This window comes from Talpa occidentalis, unplaced genomic scaffold (genome assembly GCF_014898055.3).
Source record: "Talpa occidentalis isolate TD23 unplaced genomic scaffold, MPIMG_talOcc4v2.1 talOcc4.16, whole genome shotgun sequence".
Classification (NCBI taxonomy): domain Eukaryota; kingdom Metazoa; phylum Chordata; class Mammalia; order Eulipotyphla; family Talpidae; genus Talpa; species Talpa occidentalis.
This window is the reverse complement of record NW_023601653.1, coordinates 47,948,144-47,968,125: the sequence shown is the minus strand read 5'-3', so window position 1 is coordinate 47,968,125 and position 19,982 is coordinate 47,948,144. Positions and strand designations below refer to the sequence as shown.

General features: G+C 53.2%; 2 protein-coding genes across 3 annotated transcripts in view; one reads left to right on the top strand and one right to left on the bottom strand.

Annotated features, from left to right (window-relative positions):
• The first annotated feature begins 10,574 nt into the window (after positions 1 to 10,574).
• SLC48A1 (solute carrier family 48 member 1) lies at positions 10,575 to 18,723 on the top strand. The gene is made up of 3 exons (XM_037514163.2): positions 10,575 to 10,735; positions 15,862 to 16,029; positions 16,618 to 18,723. The coding sequence occupies exons 1-3, from the start codon at positions 10,600 to 10,602 to the stop codon at positions 16,752 to 16,754; spliced, it is 441 nt and encodes a 146-aa protein (XP_037370060.1). The 5' UTR covers positions 10,575 to 10,599; the 3' UTR covers positions 16,755 to 18,723.
• The window catches only part of HDAC7 (histone deacetylase 7), a 35,490-nt gene continuing 32,467 nt past the window's right edge, over positions 16,960 to 19,982 (bottom strand). Inside the window, exon 26 of one of the 2 annotated variants that reach the window (XM_037514161.2) lies at positions 16,960 to 19,885. In XM_037514161.2, the coding sequence (XP_037370058.1) occupies positions 19,840 to 19,885 (46 nt within the window). In that variant the 3' untranslated portion in view covers positions 16,960 to 19,839. The remainder of the gene's footprint in view (positions 19,886 to 19,982) is intronic. The other variant, XM_037514162.2, reaches the window with a different exon arrangement.

The window sequence follows — 19,982 nt, the reverse complement described above, 5'->3', positions numbered from 1 at the left end:
GAACACCGATGGGCACCAAGCCAGACCTTCCCCAGACCAGCAGGTCACAGCCTGTTCATGAGCGCCTGGACTGGGGTGGAGGGTGGAGGACGGTGGACTCCTGCCTTCTGCAGGGGAAGAGGTGGGCAAACTGGAGGGAGGGCTGGGCAGGACAGGGGGACCATGGCTACTGACCCAGGCCAGGACAGGGAACCCTGCACTGTCCCAGAGGTACATTCTGCAGGTGTTCAAGTGATGCGTGTGTGGTAGGGGCAAAGAAATACTGACAGCCGAGCCTGTGGTGGTAACGGTGGTGGCTAGAGGGTAAAGAAAGGCAGAGAGCAGGAAGGTGGTTCTGGAGCTGTGCTAAAGTGAGAACAGGCTGCCTACCAGGGAAATCTGGTGTTATGTGAATGTGCATAAATTAGCAGCTGCTTTTTCCCCTGCTTCTGCTTCTCAAGGGTGTGTGTGTGTGTGTGTGTGTGTGTGTGTGTGTGCGTGTGTGTGCGCGCGCATACCCAAGAAACACTGCGTGTGACCTTGAATGATCCCTGCTCTGAAATGGCAACTCCAGTCCAGTTGCTGCCACTTTCCTTCAGGCTGGAAGCTCCTCTCCTTCGCCACTCCTGCAGCCATGTCCAAACTTCCAGTCGGCACTTGCCTTCACTGCAACTACACCGGCTTCTCCCGGGCTGACCACCCACACAACTGCCTCTTCCTGACTTTCGCAGTCTTCCCCAAGCCCCTGTCTCCAGAGTTCCCAGCCTCCATCACAATCCTGGGCCCGCAGCTCTGTTCTGGTCTCATGCTGGACCCACTTTGTCCTCGTGTTTTAGAGACTTGCAGGGAAGGCCACAGAGCCTGAGTGAGGGCCTTGTAGGGCCCAGGCCCCTGCTCCTGAGAAGCCTTGTTCTGTCTGGCTCCAGAGCACTGGCAGAGGTGGGACAAGGATGTGGGCAGTGAGGCAAGCAGGCCAGGGAGAGAAGTCCCTTCTCAGCATCAGGGCAGACCCCCATCCCACCCCCAAATCCCACTCAGGAAGTGCTGGGGCCAGAGAGGAAGCTGAAGAGTCCAGAGACTTCCCACCAGACACTAGACCCTCTGCCTAGTTTCCTCCCTCCAGAGAAGACACAGTGAAAACTCAGGGATGGCTGCAGAGAGGGGGAGTTTGAGAAGGGAAGCACATAATGCTGATGGAAAGGCCGGGCTCCCTCCCTCCCTCCCTCTTGGTATCAGTCCTTGCCTCCAGAATGGAGAGGAGCCCTCAGCTGCTCAGACTTCCCACCCTTGGGCCTGGGGAAGTCCTTCCTACTCTAGGGCCTGAACTGCCCCTCCCTCCAGGTGCTTTGCTCCAAAACAATGGAGAGTCAGGACCACCTAAGAGCCTCTCCTCCCCTACTGCAGAGACCTCTGGGCCTTTAGTCTCCCCTGATGGCTGTAGTTCTCTCCTCAGGCCTTAGTGAAAGGGAGTGTCTGCTGGGGCCCCAGGAGCCAGGCAAAGTAACAACTTGTGGAATAAAGGAAGATTGCTCCGCCTTTTGTGCCATTGGCCTCTGTGGCTATCACCTGCAGCCTTGAATGCAGGAGGCGCTTGGGAGTGTGGGCTTGGGGCACACATGCCTGATGATGGACACCTGGAGTATGGTGTGGGCATGCGTAAGTGTGCACATCTGAGCCGAGGGACCGAGCATATTAGGACAACGTCACAGAGGACGGTGGGTGGCAGAGGACGTGTGGCGGAGTGCAGTGGAGAGCAGCAGAGAATGGCTATGTGAGGAAAGAGCGTATAGAGACTGGCAGAGGGACCTAAGCTGCTCTCTCCCTGCTGGCTTGTGGGAATGACGATCCCTAACCTGTGGGGATGATGCCAAGGGCTCCAAGATTCTCTTTTAAGCTGCCTGAACTGACAATGAACCTACCCGGCCTGGGATGGTTGCAGAACACAGCTCAACTGCTACCACCCCAAGGCTGGTTCTTCTTCCCCAACACAGCCCCAACCTGGGTCAAGGGTCCCACTTCTCTGCCACACACTGGACGCTCACAGCACATGAAATGAAGCCACTGCCTAATTATTATTAGTGATCTCCCTTCTAAGGGATTGTAAGCTCTCAGAGGGCAGGAATCGGATCTGCATTGTTCAAGGCTGCACACCTTGCACCATCAAGATCTTGGTCATAAAAGATCCTTGAGAGTTTATTGAGTTGAATATCAAAGAGAATTAAAAATTAATTTCCTCTCCTGCCAATGATCCTTTTCTCCTCCCTAGTGGCCTGTAGGGGCAGGAAGGACACAGTGCAGGTTCTCTGATCCAGCAGACTGGGTAAAGGAGGAGTCAGAGTCCTCAGTGGCTTTTGCAGGTCATTTATTTAGATTTACCAGGCATATGGCAGGCAGGGGTGCTGGGAGGCTGGCAGTCCTCCCAGCCCCCAGCAAATCCTTACTCTGTCTGGGCTCTCCAGCGTTCTCTCTGCTTCTCTTCTTCTCTCGGCTTCCATTCATTCTTGGCTTCTGCTGGCATCCCCATGGCGCTGCCCTTATAAACTCAGTCTCTCAGCCCAGGTGTATCCACTTCAGGTGCCCACCATCAGGCATGCATTCAGGACCACAGGGTTCCCTCATCTATCCTAATGGCGGGAGGGCAGAAAAGTCTAATAATTTTACCTTACCCTACATGGCCCCCCCAGATCTTTCTTCCTGGTTCCTTTTCACCAAGTTCCTGACCAATCTCTGCTCCTGACCTCGACTCAGTCACCACTAGTCTATCCTCTTCCTCCTACAAGAACCCCCTCAGAAAGGGGTGCTATTCTTGGGTCCCCTGTTTTGGACTAAGTATGGGGCACAGCCTTATTTCTAGTACCCTCATTTCATCCAGCACTTGGCTATAGGGCATCTGCATATATTGATTAGGCCTCCGTGGTAACGTTCCCATTTGTAGGGTGAGGTAAAAAGTATCAGGCTTTTCTGTCCTCCCACTATTAGGATAGATGATAGAACCCTGTGGTCCCGAATGCATGCCTGATGGTGGGCACCTGGAGTAGGGTGTGGGCATATGTAGATGGGATTCACCTGGGCTAAGACTGGGCTTTTTAAGGGCGGTGTCACAGGAACAAACAGACAAGAAGAGAAGCAGAGAGAATGGAAGAACCACGAGTAGAAGCAGGAGCAGAGACCACAGAGAATGCTAGAGAGCCCAGAAAGAGTGAAGACTTGCTGGGGGCTGGTAGTCCTGCCAGCCTCCCGGCCCCCCAGCACCCCGGCCTGCCATGTGCCTGGTAAATCCCAATAAAAGCCTAAAAAGTCACCTAGGGCTCCAGGACTCTCTCCTCCTTTACCCTGTCTGCTAGATCAGAAAACCTGCTCAGTGGCCTGTCCTGCCCTTACACCATTCAATAAATCCAATCACCAAACTCAAATCTAAAGGATAAATACCGGTGCCCTGCTTTATCCTTTAGGAGGAAGCAATGCCCACCCATCCACCCCAGCCTGATTATTCTCTCATTGCCACACCAGGTCAAGTGCCCATAGAGGTTAATTACAGATGGTCTCCCTCCCTGCATCTTCCTTCTTCATCCAGCAACACCACAGTTAAAGGGAAAAGAGAATTGGGGTAGGTACCTGTGATTGAGGTTCAGGTCAGGGGGTGGGGGGTCACCAGAGAATCCTAGGAGACGCCAGCATGCTGCCCTCGCACACTCCACAGTGGCTGTGACAGCAAACAGGTATTTCTCTCCCCCACCTGGCCTCCAGTGCTGCCCCTAATGCTCATTTAGCGCGTGAGCTCAACGACCTGTTGTTTCTGTCAGCATCTTGTCACTCGGCATCCTGCCCTCTGCATCTGGCGGGCAGGCAGAAGTGGGGTCTCCATGAGAAGTCAGACTGTGAGTCATTTCACTCCAGCCCTGAGAAGCAGACATCTCCACCTGTGTGTGTGTGTGAACCTCGGGATTCCTTTCTGCAGCCAGGGCAGCTGGGATGCTGGAGGTAGGCCAGTTCCTCCCTGCAGTAAGCCACCTGCTCCTCCTTTCTAGAACAGTCTTTGTTCTCCGTGGCCTATAAACCTGACCTGGAGGGAAGACAGAGCTACAGGTGAGGGAGGCTGGGTGGAGGGAAGTAGGGATAGCTTCTGTCCTCAGCCTTCACCAAGGCCCTTGGCCCTGAACTTCAAGGGTGGGGGGAGGGGAAGTTGGGCAAGGGGATCACATAAGTTCTGAGGAGAATCTTGTGAAACTTATCACCTAAATTCACACACAGAAGATTTGCACCCAACTTTGCTAAAGTGGGCCTCAAGGCACAAGGTTGGGGAAGACTGCCCCCTAGGGCCAGGATCAAAAAATTCTTTGTGGACTTATCACACAATTACTGAGCTCCTGCCTATGCACCTGGATTATGTGAGGCAATAAGAAGACAAAAGTAGACCAAGGCAGGCAGTAGGGCGACTAGACTCAGGAGTTCTTGGGATGTGGAACTGCTAGTGGTAAAACCAGACAGTCCCATGCAAATTGAGAGGATTTAGTCACATTAATAGAGAAGCCGCCTACTCTCAGGGAGGTTATAGTCCACTGGGATGGCAGGGTGGAGGTAGAAAGGATACACAATTACATAATACAATTTCACACGGTCATAAGTTCTGCAGAGGAAATAAACAAGGAGGGATTTGTACTTTAGATGCAGAGGTCAATCTGCCTCTCTGAGGAGGTACCATCTGGGCTGAACTGAATTATGGAGGATCAATCTAATGAGCCCACAAAGAGATTCCCAGACACAAAATACAAAGACCCATAGTCAGAAACAAGCTGGGGACATTCAAGAAACACGTGTCTGCAGTGAAATGAACAGGGGCGAGGCTGGTTAGAGTTGGCAAGATCGAAGAGGTTTACCCTCAGAATGATGGGAAGCTGGAGGGATTTAAGCAGAGGAGCACCATGGTCTGGTTGGTATTTTTTAAAAACGATGCCAGCTTCTGGAGTGAGATGGATTGGAAGGGAAAGAATGAAGGCCAGCTAGGAGGTTGTTATGGGGGCAGGTGTTGATGCTGGGGGCTGCACTGGGTGGTGGCAGGGGTGCCCAGAGAGTGAAAGGACAGAGCAGACCCAACTGAGCTTGCTGACGAGTTGCATGTAGGGGGTGAAGGAAAGGGAGGACTCAGGAATGAAGCCTAGGTTTGGACTGGAGCCATGGTAAGCAAGGACATGCCCCAGAGGCACAAGAGGTCCCCCGGTGTGGCAGTTAAAACGCAGAGGGGAGGAAGCCCTGATGAGTCCAATAAACTCAACCGGAGGAGAGCTCAGTGGTGGTGTCTTTGCTGTAGCATTGTGAGAGGCGATATGTCTGGAATGTGCCTACTTTGAGGGAGGGAAAACTAAATGTCTTAGGAATTTAGAGTCTACAGTTGGTAGGAGTATCTCTTAATAGACAGGGGCCCAGTTCAAAAGTGACTTCAGAGGAATTATTAGTTCAGACTATTTTTATAGAATACACACACACACACACACCCTGAAATGGTATAGAGGGAGTCATTCTGCTTCATTCATTCATTCATGCATTCATTCAGAGGCTCTTTCCATCATGTGGTGCTGCTGTCTTCAGCATGTGGTCTCTAAAATCATCAGAGTGGGAACAGCGGGTAGAAGATACTTGGGAGATTTTTGTTTGTCCAGCCTGAAATGGTACATGTTGTTTCTACTTTAATTCCACTCCTTAGAACTCCATTCCAAGGCATCAGTTTAACTTCAAGAAAGCTGGGAAGTATTCAAAGTTGAAATTTAGACAAGATGCTGCTGGTAAGCTCCACAATCCCTCCATTTTTTCCTATTCTCATAGCCTTTCTCCAGATCACATCTTAATTATCCTTTACTTTACCACTGAAATAGCCTCATGCATGCTTTCACCTCTACAGTTTTCTTTTCCCCTCAAGTCTAACTTGGGTATCAATCTATCCAGTTTTCCCAAGATATAACAATTTCAGCAGCACTAATAACTTATGGAATTACGGGGTTGAGGGCTTTAACTGTAGTATCTCAGTATATCTCTCATTATAGCAAGCCTATCATCATTATCATTCCCATTATACAGACAGAGCAACAGACTCCTGTGCTGCCTAATATAGCAGCCACTAGCCACATGTGCCTCTTCAAATGAACATTAAAAACAACTAAAATTAGGGGCCTCCCCGGTGGCGCAGCGGTTGAGCGCTGGGTTGCGAAGCTGCCCGCAGCCTCTGCAGCGCTGGTTCGATCCCCGGCTGCTCCCGGCCACCAGAGGAGGGTCCCACATGGCGCGCAGACCTCTCCTGCCGCCCGCTGCTCCCCTCAGCAGTGTACTTCGGTCCTTCTGCCTGCTCTGCTCCCCGCTCTGGCTCTGGTGAATTCTCTCACCCTCCCGCGCTTCTGACTGTACCCAGTGCATGTATAAACAAAACAAACAAACAAATAAAATAAATAAATAAATAAAAACATGCCTCTATTAAAAAAAAAAAAAACTCTTAAAAAAAAAAAACAACTAAAATTAAAATGGCCCACATTTAAAAAAAACTGGCAACAACAAATGCTGGCAAAGGAACCCTCTTACATTGCTGGTGGGGATGCAAACTGGTCCAGCCGCTATGGAAAGCTGTGTGGAGGACACTCATGTTATCAAAAATGGATCTAACCTATGACCCAGCGATTCCACTCCTAGGGATCTACCCAAAGGACACAAAAATATTAATTCAAAAGGAAACCTGCACCCCTACATTTATTGCAGCACTATTTACAATAGCTAAGATATGGAAACAACCTAAATGCCCCAAAACTGATGAGTGGATCAAGAAGATGTGGTGTATATATACATAATGGAATACTACTCAGCAATCAAAAGAGCCATTTGCAGCAACATGGATGGAACCTGAAGGGATTATACACAGTGAAATAAGTGAGGAGGAAAAAGAAAAACATCGAATGGTTTCACTTATAGGAAGAATATAGGGAAACCGAACAAAAGGTAAGAAAAAAAGACAAAACTTGCAAGCAAGTTGGATATGGGGCATACAGCAGGGGAGGGTTAAGGAGAGGGGCCAAAACAGAGTAGGGAGGAGCACAGAGCTCTGTGGTGACAGTTCATGGGTGACGTGGTGGTGGGGGATTTATGAGAATGACATCTTAGTGGGAAAATCAAATACCGTACAAAAATGAACAACTATGTAAGAGAATAAAAAAGTTTAATTTTTAAAAAAAAACCTAAAATTTCACTTGCTGGACCATACTATTTACATATCAAATACTCAAAGAGCCAGATGTGAATAGTGATTACCATTTTGGAGAGTGCAGATAGAGAATGTCTTCTTGGCAGAAAGTTCTGTTGAGTTAGGGTCACACAGGATGTGTTATGGCTGGGCTTCTGGTCCCATCTGAGTGTGAAACCCTTCAATATCTCCATATTGCATCCATAAAGAAGAAAGTTTCAGCAGGCTCTTATCCTTTTGGTATGCAACCTGGGCCTAGGTCTGTTCTAGAAGCATTTCTCATCACCCCCTTGCATAGTCTCACTACTTATCACAGGCGTACTCACTGGTGTCTAACAATCCTCCTTGCTGCCTGCCTGGCTGATCCATCTCTACCTGACCTTTAAGATTCAAATAACTCTTGAAGCAGTTCCCTCTTAACCATTCTCATTGCCTCAGCCTGAACCACCTTTCAGAGCCCCTCCTCATTTCCTGCCTTGGCAGCCATTCTGCTGCTACTAATCACAGTTGCTGACACTAAGCACCTACTCTGTGCTAGGCAGTCTTCCAATCACCCATCACAAGACTGAAGTAATGTCGCTGCTGTCTCTGTGCCCATTTTACAGATGGGGTAACTGACACACAGGGAGGTGAAGGCCTTGTATGAATGAGCTCTCTGCTTTGAGTCTTTCCACAGGCAGTTCACCCTCCCACTATTACCCACTATTCCTTTCCAAAACACAGAACTGTTATTTCCCTCCCCTGGTTCCTCAAAGAGGGCACAACATGCCAGGTTCTCTGTGTTCAGAATATTTCCAGCCTCAAAACCCATCACTCTACCCACAGGCCAAACATGACTCAGTTTCCTGAAATTTCGTCCCCCTGGATTCTCACACACATTGTCCCCTCTAATAGGTGTTATCCCAGCTGGCCAGCTCTGAAGTCATCTGAGGCAGCACACGCTGGGCCAGGGACTCACTTCTCTCTCTGAAAGTCCTACCCTAACTCTCTCCAGTTGGTGGCTCCCAAAGGCAACCTGGGTGCTGAGCTCACCACATTAAAATCACTTCTTGGGCCTCCCCGGTGGTGCAGCGGTTGAGCACTGGGTTGCAAAGCTGCCCGTGGCCTCTGCGGCGCTGGTTGGATCCCCGGCTGCTCCCCGGCCACCAGAGGAGGGTCCCACATGGCGCGCAGACCTCTCCTGCCGCCCGCTGCTCCCCTCAGCAGTGTACTTCGGTCCTACTGCCTGCTCTGCTCCCCGCTCTGGCTCTGGTGAATTCTCTCACCCTCCCGCGCTTCTGACTGTACCCAGTGCATGTATAAACAAACAAATAAATTAAATAAATAAATAAAATAAATAAAACATGCCTCTAAAAAAAAATAAAATCACTTCTCATTAAAACAAATATATTCCTCATGTTCAATCAGTGTTAGGTCTAGGAGTCTCTTTTTTTTTTTTAATTTAGCATCCCAGATTGTTCTGCAGTGAGAACAGCACTTGTTTGGCATTTAAGCAAGCCCTGGCTAGATTTCTTGTGTATACTCCCTTGTTGTTATATAGTGCTTACCTTCATTCACTCACATTTGTCTATTAGAAAAATGCTTATTCAGGGACTATTGTGTGCCAGGCAGCCCTCTACATGTTGGTATGAACCCCTTGCTCAGAGGGTTTACATTCAAGAGAGGTATGGTAGGCAGCATAACGTCTCCTCAAGATACTCAAGTCCTGGGCCTCCCCGGTTGCACAGCTGTTGAGCGCTGGGTTGCGAAGCTGCCCGCGGCCTCTGCAGCGCCGGTTCAATCCCCAGCTGCTCCCCGGCCACCAGAGGAGGGTCCCACATGGCACGCAGACCTCTCCTGCCGCCCGCTGCTCCCCTCAGCAGTGTACTTCGGTCCTTCTGCCTGCTCTGCTCCCCGCTCTGGCTCTGGTGAATTCTCTCGCCCTCCCAAGCTTCTGACTGTACCCAGTGCTTGTATAAATGAATAAATAAATTTAAAAAAAAAAAAAAAAGATACTCAAGTCCTAATACCCATAATTTATGAATGTTACTTTACATAGTAAAAGGAATTTTGCTGGCATGAGTAAGTTAAGGGTAACACTTAACTTACTTAATTTTCAAGATGTGAAAATTATTTGGATTATCCAGGTTCTTAATCACAAGGATACTCATAAGGGAAAAGAGGGAGGCAGCAGAGTCAGCAAGAGAAAAGGAGATGTGACAACAAGCTAGAAATCAGACCCTTATGACTGCTGGCATTGACGATCAAGAGGACCCGCAGTCAAGGTTCTGGAAAAGGCTGGAAACAGCAAGCTGGAAAGGCAAGGAAACAGATTTTCTCCTGTAGCCCCGGGAAGGAAAGCAGCCCTGAAATCCCCCCAACACACACACCTTTTTTTTTTTTTAACACTTTTAGGCTGCAGAACTGTATAACTATAAGATCATAAATGTGTGTTGTTTAAACCAATATATTTGTGGTCACCTGTTACAGCAGCAAAAGGAAACTAATACAAGATATTTATCTTGTGCAGGCCTCTCCAAGAAGGCTTTAAGTGTCTGAGAGTTCTGTGTTATATTTTGATCGCTGCCCCCTACCACACACACACACACACACACACACACACACACACACACACTCACATACACACACACACACACACACACTAACTCCTCCCAGCATGAAGCTGGACCCAAGTGGAAGCTCAATATGCTCCTGCTCTAGAGTTCAGTCTCTACAGTTGTCTGGTTCTGTGGTGTGCGTGTGTGTTGTGGGGAGGGGGGTGTTCTTGCTAATGATTTGGGGTGGAATAATGAGGCTGGGAGAGATGCAAGGAATGGGGTGCTGTCCGAAAGCACAAGGGGTTTGAGCTGAGATGCCTGCGTGGAAATGCCAGTGCGTGGAAAGGTTTTCTGAGATGCGTGTTAAGACTCTGTAGCGTGGACCTGATAGGGCCACGGGTACCCTGAATCATATGCCTTGTGTACGTTCATATTTCTTAATGTTTACATCTTAATTTTTAATGAGAAATTTAAATCTTAATTTTTAGAACAGAACATGTCTTTTACTCACAGGTACACATTTCAAAGTAGTTACCGCAGCCAACGGCTTGAGCGCCCACTTTGGGGCCCCGCGAAGGTCCAGATTCCCGAGGGGGCGGGTCTGGGGATGAGGCTGGCACCCGCCTTTTAAACAGACGTCCCCAAGTATCTAGGGGCGCAGGCACCTCGCTTTGCCGGCCGAGCTGCGCGCGAGGGCGGCCTCCGGCCGGGGAGGGCGCTGTGCCGGCGGCGGGGAGGGGCGCGGGGCGGGCGGGGCGGAGCGCGGGGCGCGGGCGGCTGGGGGTTCGGGCACCCCGCGGGCTCGGGCTCCCGGCCCTGCACCTGTGACTCCCGCGCTCGCGCGGCCGCCGGCGCCGCAGCCCCATGGCCCCATCCCGCCTGCAGCTCGGCCTCCGCGCCGCTTACTCGGGCTTCAGCTCCGCGGCGGGTTTCTCCATCTTCCTCGTCTGGACGGTGGTCTACAGACAGCCGGGGACGGCGGCCATGGGGGGGCTCGCAGGTACCCCCGGGGCGCGGGGGCCGGGGTCGGGGCTTCGGGGGCAGCGGCGGGGCGGGGCGGCGCTGTCGGCCGCCGGGAGGCTCCCTGGGCGGCGCTCCCCGGGGAGCTGGTGGGGTGTTTACCCCGCGCGTCCGCTGGCGGCTCGGGCCGCGCGGGTCCCGGCTCTCGGGCATCCTCCCGGGCACCCGGGGCCGGCTCCCGCCGGGCACCGACCTGCCGCGCCGCGGGGGCTCACTCGCCCCGCACCCCTGGCGCGGCCGCGCCTCCCGGTCGCGGTGACAGCGGCGTCCCTGCGCGCCCCCACCCTCGCCTTCGCGCACTGGGTGTGACGACCCCCCCAACATACACACTTGTTCTGGGGGATTCCCCCCTCGCGCATCCCTTCTTTGCGGACGAGGTGAAGGCAGAGACGGTGGAAAGGAGGGGGCTGGGGGTTTCTGGGGACCTTTGTGCCCCTTCCTACAACGTGGACCCTCAGCGGAGACCTGGGGGCAGTGCGGGAGATCTGATGGAAACCGCTATTTCCTTCCCACCTGCTTGGGGTCTCTGCCTCCCCGGTGCTGCGGCTCGGGGCCAGGGTCTGCTCAGCCCGCTAGCCCGGCCTCTCTGCGCCTCGAGGAGGGAGGGAAGCACGTGCTAGGGTGAGAACTCAGCTGGGGGTCCCTGTGCTCGCCAGAGTTCTGTCCTCCTGTGCCCCTTTGGGCACGAGATTAACCCCTCTGTGTTGGAGTGAAGGCAAAATCTGGTTTGTACAGGACAAGACTCTCTAAAATGCTTTCTGTGTGTCGGGGATTGCTTCCTTCAGCCTCTGTACCCTTGTAGCAGTCCTGGGAAAGTGGTGTCATTATTGTACCCATTTTACAGATAAGGCTTAAGTTTAAACTGAGACTTGGAGTAAATAAGGAACTTGCCCAGGGTTACACAGCTACATGAAATAATATATGTGGGGAAAGAACTTTGGAAAACAATACGTGTAAGGATAATACCTTTACATCTGATTTCATTCCGTTTTACTAAAATCCCGTGCCCAAAGAGTCACACACAGACTGACTAAAACAGCTAGATTTACTCATTGCCTCCAAGGTTATTGAGTCCACCTGCGGATAGAGGGGCTGGCTAACGGCACCCTAAGCAGTGCCAGGCAGGGTGTTGGGGTCACCAAGGAAGGGCAGTGGGCACTCTGGTGGCTGCCCTCATGCTTACCTAGATGCCCTTCAGCCTGTCCTCCTGAGGGCAGCCAGCACTTCTCTTTTCAGTTATCACGGAGCCCCAACTCCTTTTCCCTCTGTACCCCTATCACCAACCATGGTTCCCTTCTTCTTGCAGTTTTTCTGTTTCCTCGCAGCCCTGCTGCATTCCCCTTGGGAAGGTGTCATTGGGAGAGGCACTGTGGTTGCATTAATGAGACAGGAGATGAGGGGGCTTGTTGGAGGGGGCACAGAGGGTTCCCTCTGACCCAAATTCTGGGCTCTCTCTCCCTCCACAGGCTTTTCTCATATTCTGAGTAGGCCAGCTGTGGTATTGCCTGCAGGGAAAGGTCCTAGCCCAGGACTCTACAACCCAAAGTGGTTAATCACGTTCCGAAGCTGATCTTCCACAAGCAGGAGGTGGCTGGGGGAGAACCAAAGATGCTAGGTGGTGGGGTGGTGAGTGGAGGGAGGGGTGGCTAGGTCAGGGCACATGCGCCCTGTCCACCCTGGTTGGGTTCCGAGAGCTTCTGGAATGGTCAATCTTCCTCTTCTTGGGGTGATGCATCAGCAGATTTACTAACTTGTGAGCACCCCACTTCTGACTTGGCATTTTTCAGCCTAAAAACTGCTGAGTCACTGGAGGGCAGCCCACAGCATGTTCCTTCCCTGGGTACAAGGCGAGGCTGGTTTCTGGAACAGTCTACCATGAAGCCCCTGGGCCTAGCAGGAAGAGCATGCAAGAGCAGAGACCCATTCTGTCCCACCCTGGAGGGTGTCTGGGAAGAAGTAGCCTGGAGGAAGGCAGTTGCAGAAGAAATGGTTCTGCTGTGGGGACTCTGGGGGACCATAGACTCCTGCTTAGGCCTAGTAGGCAAGGAAAGTTGAAGAATAGAGACGTTGCCCCAGGAGTTGAAAGGGCATTCTTCCCCCACTTGAGCTATGAGTGGGAGGGGACTGTGCCCCAGGCCTTGCCGGTTCCCAGATCAGAGGTGCAAGGACATAGCCAGGCCCTCGCAGTTGTGTGCTGACATGCCCGTCACAGGCTACCTGGCTGCAGGCTCCTCGTCCCCAGCCACTGTAGGTACTTTCATTGACCAACCTTGCCCCTTTCTTGCCCTTTGTCAGCTCTGAGCCCCTTGGGGCAGAGTAAGGGGTGAGCTCTGGGGTGAGCCTACAGGCAAATGGCCTGAGGACCTGTCCATTGTGCCCTCCTTATGCAAGCCAGGCTTCCTGGAGGCTAGAGTATCCTGGAGAAGGTCTGGAGCAGAGGGACAGCTGCCTGTGCCTGAGGTGTGGGGGTGGGGATCTCCTATTCCTCCCTCGCCATCTTGGGTGCAGTTGGTAGAGGCGGACTCTTTTGCAAGGACAGTGGTAGGAGCCGGGGGTGGGGGGCAGGCCTGCTTCCAGACTTAGTTGGTGTTTATCTGGGGGTAAGGCCTGTGCAAGGGGAGTGAGAGGTGGGTAAAGTTGTGCCTGGGACCTGTAACACCCAACATGGCCATCTTCCTTTTCCTCCCACTTCCCTCTTTCTGCAGTATGTGGGTGTATGTGAGCTGGGTTTTTAAGGGTGCTGCAGGAGCATGGCTAGTGGCTAACACATGGCATCTTCACAGCCCCCTATTTCAGCATTTCCTTGTCCAGAAATTGCTGAGTCACAGAGGAATTATTCTGACCTCCTTATTTTTTCCTCAGCTGGCCTCCAGAACCTTTGAGTATAAAGAACCTTAGAGCTCATACTCTCCACCTCCTCCATGGCATGTGGTGGAGACAGGCCAGGTGGGCAGCTCCAGACAGGGGCCCACCTGACTGTTCTTGATGTCTGCAGTGACAATAAACCTCCACCCCACGGCCCTTTAAGAGACCAAGCAGTGTCCTGGGAGGCCTGGAAGAGGACTGGAAGGAGTTCTGGGAAAGTCCTGGCTGGCACACAGTCCAGATCACACAAGATATAAAACGAAGCCATGGGTTGTTCTGTGCACCTTTGGCCTATCCCAGGCAGGGGTGGAGAGATACTTGTCATGGGTCACCCTGATCTCAGGGGTAGAAGGACCCATATTTCAGGCCTTTAGCCTCCAAGGATGGTTAGGGATGGGTAGAGGCAGAGCCAGGAGAGTGAGGGTCAAACAAGTCTGGAGGGGAAGGCATGAACAGGCTCAGCCAGAGTCCTGGGGTCACCAAGTACGCAGGCTGGTGAGACCTTTGGACTCACCGTTTCAGATGAGGAAACCCCAAGGCGCTGAGCAGTGGCCCAGCAGTACAGCAGGGCCAGGCCCCAGGCCTCCTGGCTTGTGCGTTGGGACCTGTCTCTTGCTCAATCATCTGAACTGTCACAGCGCTGCGTGGTAACCAGAGCTCTGTGGTGATGCACCCCCTTACCTTTTGTCCCTCCAACTTAAAAAAGATATGCATGAAACATTTCAGGCATGTAAAAAAAAAAAAAAAAAAAGGCAATTTAACAAACTCCCTGACACTCACTACCCAACGTAAAAAATAAAATATTGTAGATTCAGTCAAAACTCTCCTATTTTGCTTCCCTATCAACTTCCCCTCCTTTCTTACTACCAACAACCACCTTCCCTACCAGAGCTCACCCTTCCTGTGCAGATGTCACTCTGCATTCAGTGAGTGCAGCTCCTGCTTTTAAAGGTCTCCTGACTCCCAGGCTGCAGCAGCCAGGTGACCCACACCTGATGGCTGGGGCAGCACCTGGCTTGCCCTTTTCCTCCTTTGCCAGGACCGCTCAGTCCTGCTCTGCATCCTTGCCAGTGGAACTGGTATTTGTTCTACTTTTTGGGTTGCACCGGCAGGCACTGCCTGGCACAGAGGGTGCTCATTGTATTGAATGAGTAGCAGCTGGCATCCTAGAGGACATGCTCAGCCAAGCCCAGAAAAGCCTGGGGGTGCCTGGCCTCCCTTTGAGGCAAACTCCAGGAGATGACATGGAACCTGGCCATGAGTATGAAGGCCCCCTGGATGCTGGGGCTTGGGAAGCACCCTGCTGCCAAGGAGCTCTGCCGCAGGCCCTCAGGTGGAGGAGCATTTGGTGGGAGGACCACTTCCCAGATGGTGCTTAGTGCAGGTAGTGAGGAGCCCCTAGAAAGCAGGCTGGGCTGCAACAGTTCTCAAACTTTCTGACTTCAAGACAATTTACACTCTTGAAACACAGCGAAACACTAAGTAATTTTTTTATATGGGTTTTTTTAATATGGGTTAAATCTGTCATAAAAAAACATGTTATATTTTTTTCAACTCTCTTATTTATTCATTTATTTGTAGAAGAACTGGGGTCTAGGCCAGAGGTGCAAGGGATGGAGTGGGGCGTAAGAGGATTCACCAGAGACAGAGTGGGGAGCAGAACAGGCAGATCTACGGAAATACGCTGCTGAGGGGAGCGGAAAGAGAGACAGGAGAGGTGTGCAGGCCCCATGTGGGTCAGCAACCTGGCCGGAGATGGAACTGGGGCCATATAGGTGATAGCACTGAGACTTAAGTCCTAGGCCACCAGGGAGGTCCTAAAACAACATTTTAATGTTGTTTAAATATTAAAAAATGTTTTGTTTAAATATTAAATATTAAAATATATTAAATATTAAAAAATATTTAAATATTAAAAAATAACGTTTTGTTACTATAGATAACATTTTGGGTGAGAAATATTCATGTTTTATAAAACAGAAAAGTCAGGAAGAGTGGCAGTGGGTTCCTATTTTGCTAATCTCTTTAGACTGGTTTCACAAGGCAGCTAGATTGGCTTTCCTGCTTTTGCCTTCAGGTCCAGAAAATTCTACTCTGCGAGAATGCATAAAAAGGCTAGTGTTACCTTATTATGCAAACAGCCCTGGTTTGGGGGACCTCCAGGGCCCCAGGGGTCACTGCACAGGAGGAAGGGTGCAGAGGGGCGGCTGCAGCGCCCTGCTCACCTGTCTGTCCCCGCAGGTGTGCTGGCGCTCTGGGTCCTGGTGACCCACGTGATGTACATTCAGGATTACTGGAGGACCTGGCTCAAGGGACTGCGTGGCTTCTTCTTCGTGGGTGTCTTATTCTCGGCCGTCGCCATTGCCGCCTTCTGCACCTTCCTGGCGCTGGCCGTGACCCGACAGCAACGTGAGGGCGGGGTTGGGGCGCGGGCGGGGCCGGGGGCGGGGTCGGGACCGGGCCGGGGCGGAAGACCGGCGGGGGCTTCGGAGCTTAAGTCCAAGGGACTGGGAGGGCTAGTTGACACCCCCGTGCCTGGGTAGCCTCATTGTTACAGAGTGGAGAATCGAGTACCCACCCGCGAGGGTTCCGTGAGATTCGGGGAGCCCGGAGCGGCGGCTCAGCTCGGTGTAGCCCGGGCCTGGCTCCGGCCCGGCTCCGGGGCGGGCGCGCCCTCTGGCGGCTGCAGACCGCCACAGCCGGAGGCCGTCTCCCCGCCCCTCCGGAGCGGATCCTTAACACCAGCTGAAGTGGCCCGGGGTAAATGTCACCCAAGCAGAGGCGGGGATCAGGCCTGTGTCTTGCCCAGTCATATCCTCCCTCATGCCCGCGTCCTCCCACCCGCAAAACCTGAATGCTCTTAAGGCGTGGTCACATGCAGTCTCCCCTGGGTCGGTTAGGCCTCAGCAGAGGCTGCAGGAATGTTGAGGTGGGAAGGGTGACCCCGGGCAGAGAGCAAGGCCTCTCAAGTCACAGTCTGGCTCCTTCCTCCCGCAGGCCTCACAGATCCCAACAGCTACTACCTTTCCTGCGTCTGGAGTTTCATCGCCTTCAAGTGGGCCTTCCTGCTGAGCCTCTATGCCCACCGCTACCGCGCTGACTTTGCGGACATCAGCATCCTCAGCGATTTCTGACCCAGGGGGTGAGGTCTCTGCACCCTGGAGGGCCTTGGGACCTGGACTCAGCCTCTGAGACGTCAGGAAGGCCTGCCCCGCCTTGTGGACCCCAGAACTGGGGCAAAATACACAGCAGGGGAACTGAGGTCTCCAGGAAAACTGCCGCATTCCCTTGAGGAAGACCCAGGTGCAGTGTGAAGGGGGTCCTGCCGTGTTGCCCCTCCTCCACCTCGCTGGCAGGCGGCTTTAGCCTTCTCAGATGGATCTATTTTCTTAGCACTCAGTGAGGAATCTTTGTAAGCAGGGCCAGGGCAACAATGGGTTGGGCAATGAGGTCCTGAAGTGTTCCTGGGGGCAGGCAGTGTGGCCCCTGCTGCCCGGCATTCTCCCTCCGGCCTGGTCACATGGGGGATCTCTGGTAGAGACCTCTTAACCCCTAGCACCCCATCCTGTTATCCCCGAGGGTGAGGCAGCTTAACGCATCTGTCCCAGGAAGTCATCAGGGGCTGTCCCTAGCCAGGCCTGGTCTGTGGGTGTCCCAGAAACAGTCATCACCCCTCCACACTTGTCACCTCTTACATGCCCCCCACATCTAAAGTGAGACTCCCAACAAGGCCGGCTAACAGTCTTGGGGAAGGTGCTCCTGCCCCAGCAGGGCTTTGGGGTAGAGGGTGGCAGTGGAGGCCCAAAGGAACCCCTCAACCTTAGGCCTACATTCCTAATCCACCTTCCTACACCTGTCCCCAGGGCATGCTGGTCACCCGTGTGAGATGACACCCCTGTCCCACCCCTGTTCACTGCCTGTCTCCTGGAATTTTTATCTTTTAAAAACATCTCCCTACTGAAGGACAGAACCTGCCTTTCTGCCCACACCCTGGCCCGGACCCACCTGACCTGAGGGGAGCTGCCGCTGCGTGTCTCATGTTAAGGGTGCACACCCACCCCTCCCTACCAGGTGTGGCCAGCCCCAGTTCTTTGCCTTATCTGTGTCACTGTCACTTTAGCAGAAATACAGTGGTCATCAGTATTAGACAGCCTCTAGTTGATGCTCACAGGTGGGATCCGGGGGGCATGTGGGCACGGGGTGGAAAGGTGGTGTGGTTCTCTAGTTTCAGCCATTTCCTTAGCTCAGACTGTGCCCTGGTGGGCAAAGGAGGCCATCATCTTGGACTGGAGGCTGTCTCCCTCTGGCCCCTCTCGGCTCGGGGGACCCACCAGCTCTTCTCCAACTCTTAGTACACACCCAGCCAGGGTGGGATACCCACGGCACAGTCTAGCCCCCCACGGGATTTTGTGTCTGTCACCAGAGAGGCCAGGACAGATGGGAGGGGGAAGATCCCCCTTCCCCACATCCTCTCAGGTATGGGGCCAGGCCTGAGGCCATGAGGCCACCACTCCTGCTGGCTGGAGAAGGCAGGCTGGGCCACTCCAAACCCTGAAGCCAGGGCGCTGGCAGGATGCACCTTCCTCCCTGCTTACCCTGAGCATGCCTGCCAGGGTCTGCTGCCTCACTCATTTGTTCTTGTGGTCACGCTACGTGTTTAAGAAACCATGATGCGTCAGAGCGGGAAGGAACCATAAACGGTGTCTACTTCTAGAGCCTTTGCCTGATGAGCAGGGGCGTAGGAGGTGATCTAGCTGAGCCCCCAGCTGGGACCTGCACCCAGGAAAGGCTGCTCACAACCTGAGCCTTAGCGCGTGGGGCTAAGGTGGCCCGTCCTCCACGGGCCCTCTGTCCATGAAGTTAGCCAAAGCTGCCACCTCATCACCCCAGGGTGGGATAGGCCAGGCACCAGGGTGTCTTCAGGAGGGATTCCTCCTGCAGGAAAGCTGCCAGAGGGCAGGGGGCCGGAGAGAGGATGGTCCCCCACCAGCCCAGTCCCCTCCGTTCCCACCAATCCACTGCCGCTGTATGCCCACCGCACATCCCTCCTCCCGAGGCCCTTCACATGCATCTTTAAAGCAAATAAAACATTTATTGTTCAGATTTTTTTTCCTTTTTTTCCTTTTTTACAAAAACATGCATACATACACAGGGTACAGTAGATGCTGGGGAAGACGCGCACGCGCACACACGCGCGCACACACACACACACACACACACACACACACACACACACACGCTTACGCACTCAAATACTTTCCTTCTTGGCCCCAGGCCTGAACCCCAGAAGCTGTGAAGACTTTGCCAGGGCAGCCTCCCCTCCCCATACCTTGCCTCTGCTCTCCCTCCCATCCACCTCAGCCAAGCTAGTCCTATATGGGTGGGAATCAGAGTTAGGGTAGGGGGAATCCCAGAAAGAGAGCAGGCTCGTGGAGGGGCCAGTGACCAAGGGATTCCTGGGGGCCCTGCTGTGCTCCTGAGGGGAGATGAGGGTTTGGCACCATTGGGTCAGAGAGCACAGAACTCCGAGAGCACCTTCTGCTCCACCGGGCACTGAGATGGTGACAAGTAGCGGCCTCTTGCAAGGGCGGGACCAGATGGGAGGCCTGCTGGTGAGGGCTCTTGGAGGGAGCTTCATCTTACTGCCCAGCAGCGGGGGAAGCTTCCAGAGTCATCAGAGTGGGCAGGTGGGAGGAGGGGCTACCCCTGACTCAGGGATATGGGACCCCTTGTATTTTCCCCATCACCTCCTCCCCGCTGCGGCCCTCAGAGCCTAGGAAAGGCCACCCTGACGGAAGCCAAGTTCACATTTCTGTGTGGAGCCTGGGGCTGTGTGCAAAGTCCAGGTCTACAGAGCCAAGAATAGTGGTTACAGGTAGGGAAGGCGGCCTGACTGAGCCAGTGTCCTCTGTGCAGTCCTGAGGAATGGGGGCCCAACCAGGGCCTGGACCCCACAGGGTAGATGCTGTTCTTGGGAGAGCTCTGCTAAGGCCTGCTGGCTGCCTACCTAGTCTGCCTCCTTCCAGAGTCCCCTTTGGTCCCCATCCTAGACCCAGGGGCCTTCTGAGACTCCTTGGGGTGACTGTCAAGAGGCTGTTCTCTGACCCTGACTACCTGCCCACAGGATCTCTGAAGACCCAGGGAGGGGCACTGTCGCCAGACGTTAGAAGAGAACCAGGTCCAGAGGGTAGGGTGGATGGGCAGATTGCTTCCGAAGACTTAGAGATTCATAGGTTCTTCCTCCTCCACCAGCTGCTCTGAGGGCCTGGGGAGGGACAAGACAGAGATGCTGGGGGTGCTGAAGGAAGGGCCTGAGAAGTCTGGGGAGCTGTGCTAGGAACTGGGGTCCTCCTGTTGGGAGA

Bases quoted from the DNA above. Each gene is read 5' to 3' on its own strand.
- SLC48A1 (XM_037514163.2), top strand. From the start codon at position 10,600: ATGGCCCCATCCCGCCTGCAGCTCGGCCTCCGCGCCGCTTACTCGGGC. The intron at 10,736-15,861 runs GTACCCCCGGGG...CTGTCCCCGCAG, and splicing joins GGCCATGGGGGGGCTCGCAG to GTGTGCTGGCGCTCTGGGTC. The intron at 16,030-16,617 runs GTGAGGGCGGGG...TTCCTCCCGCAG, and splicing joins GGCCGTGACCCGACAGCAAC to GCCTCACAGATCCCAACAGC.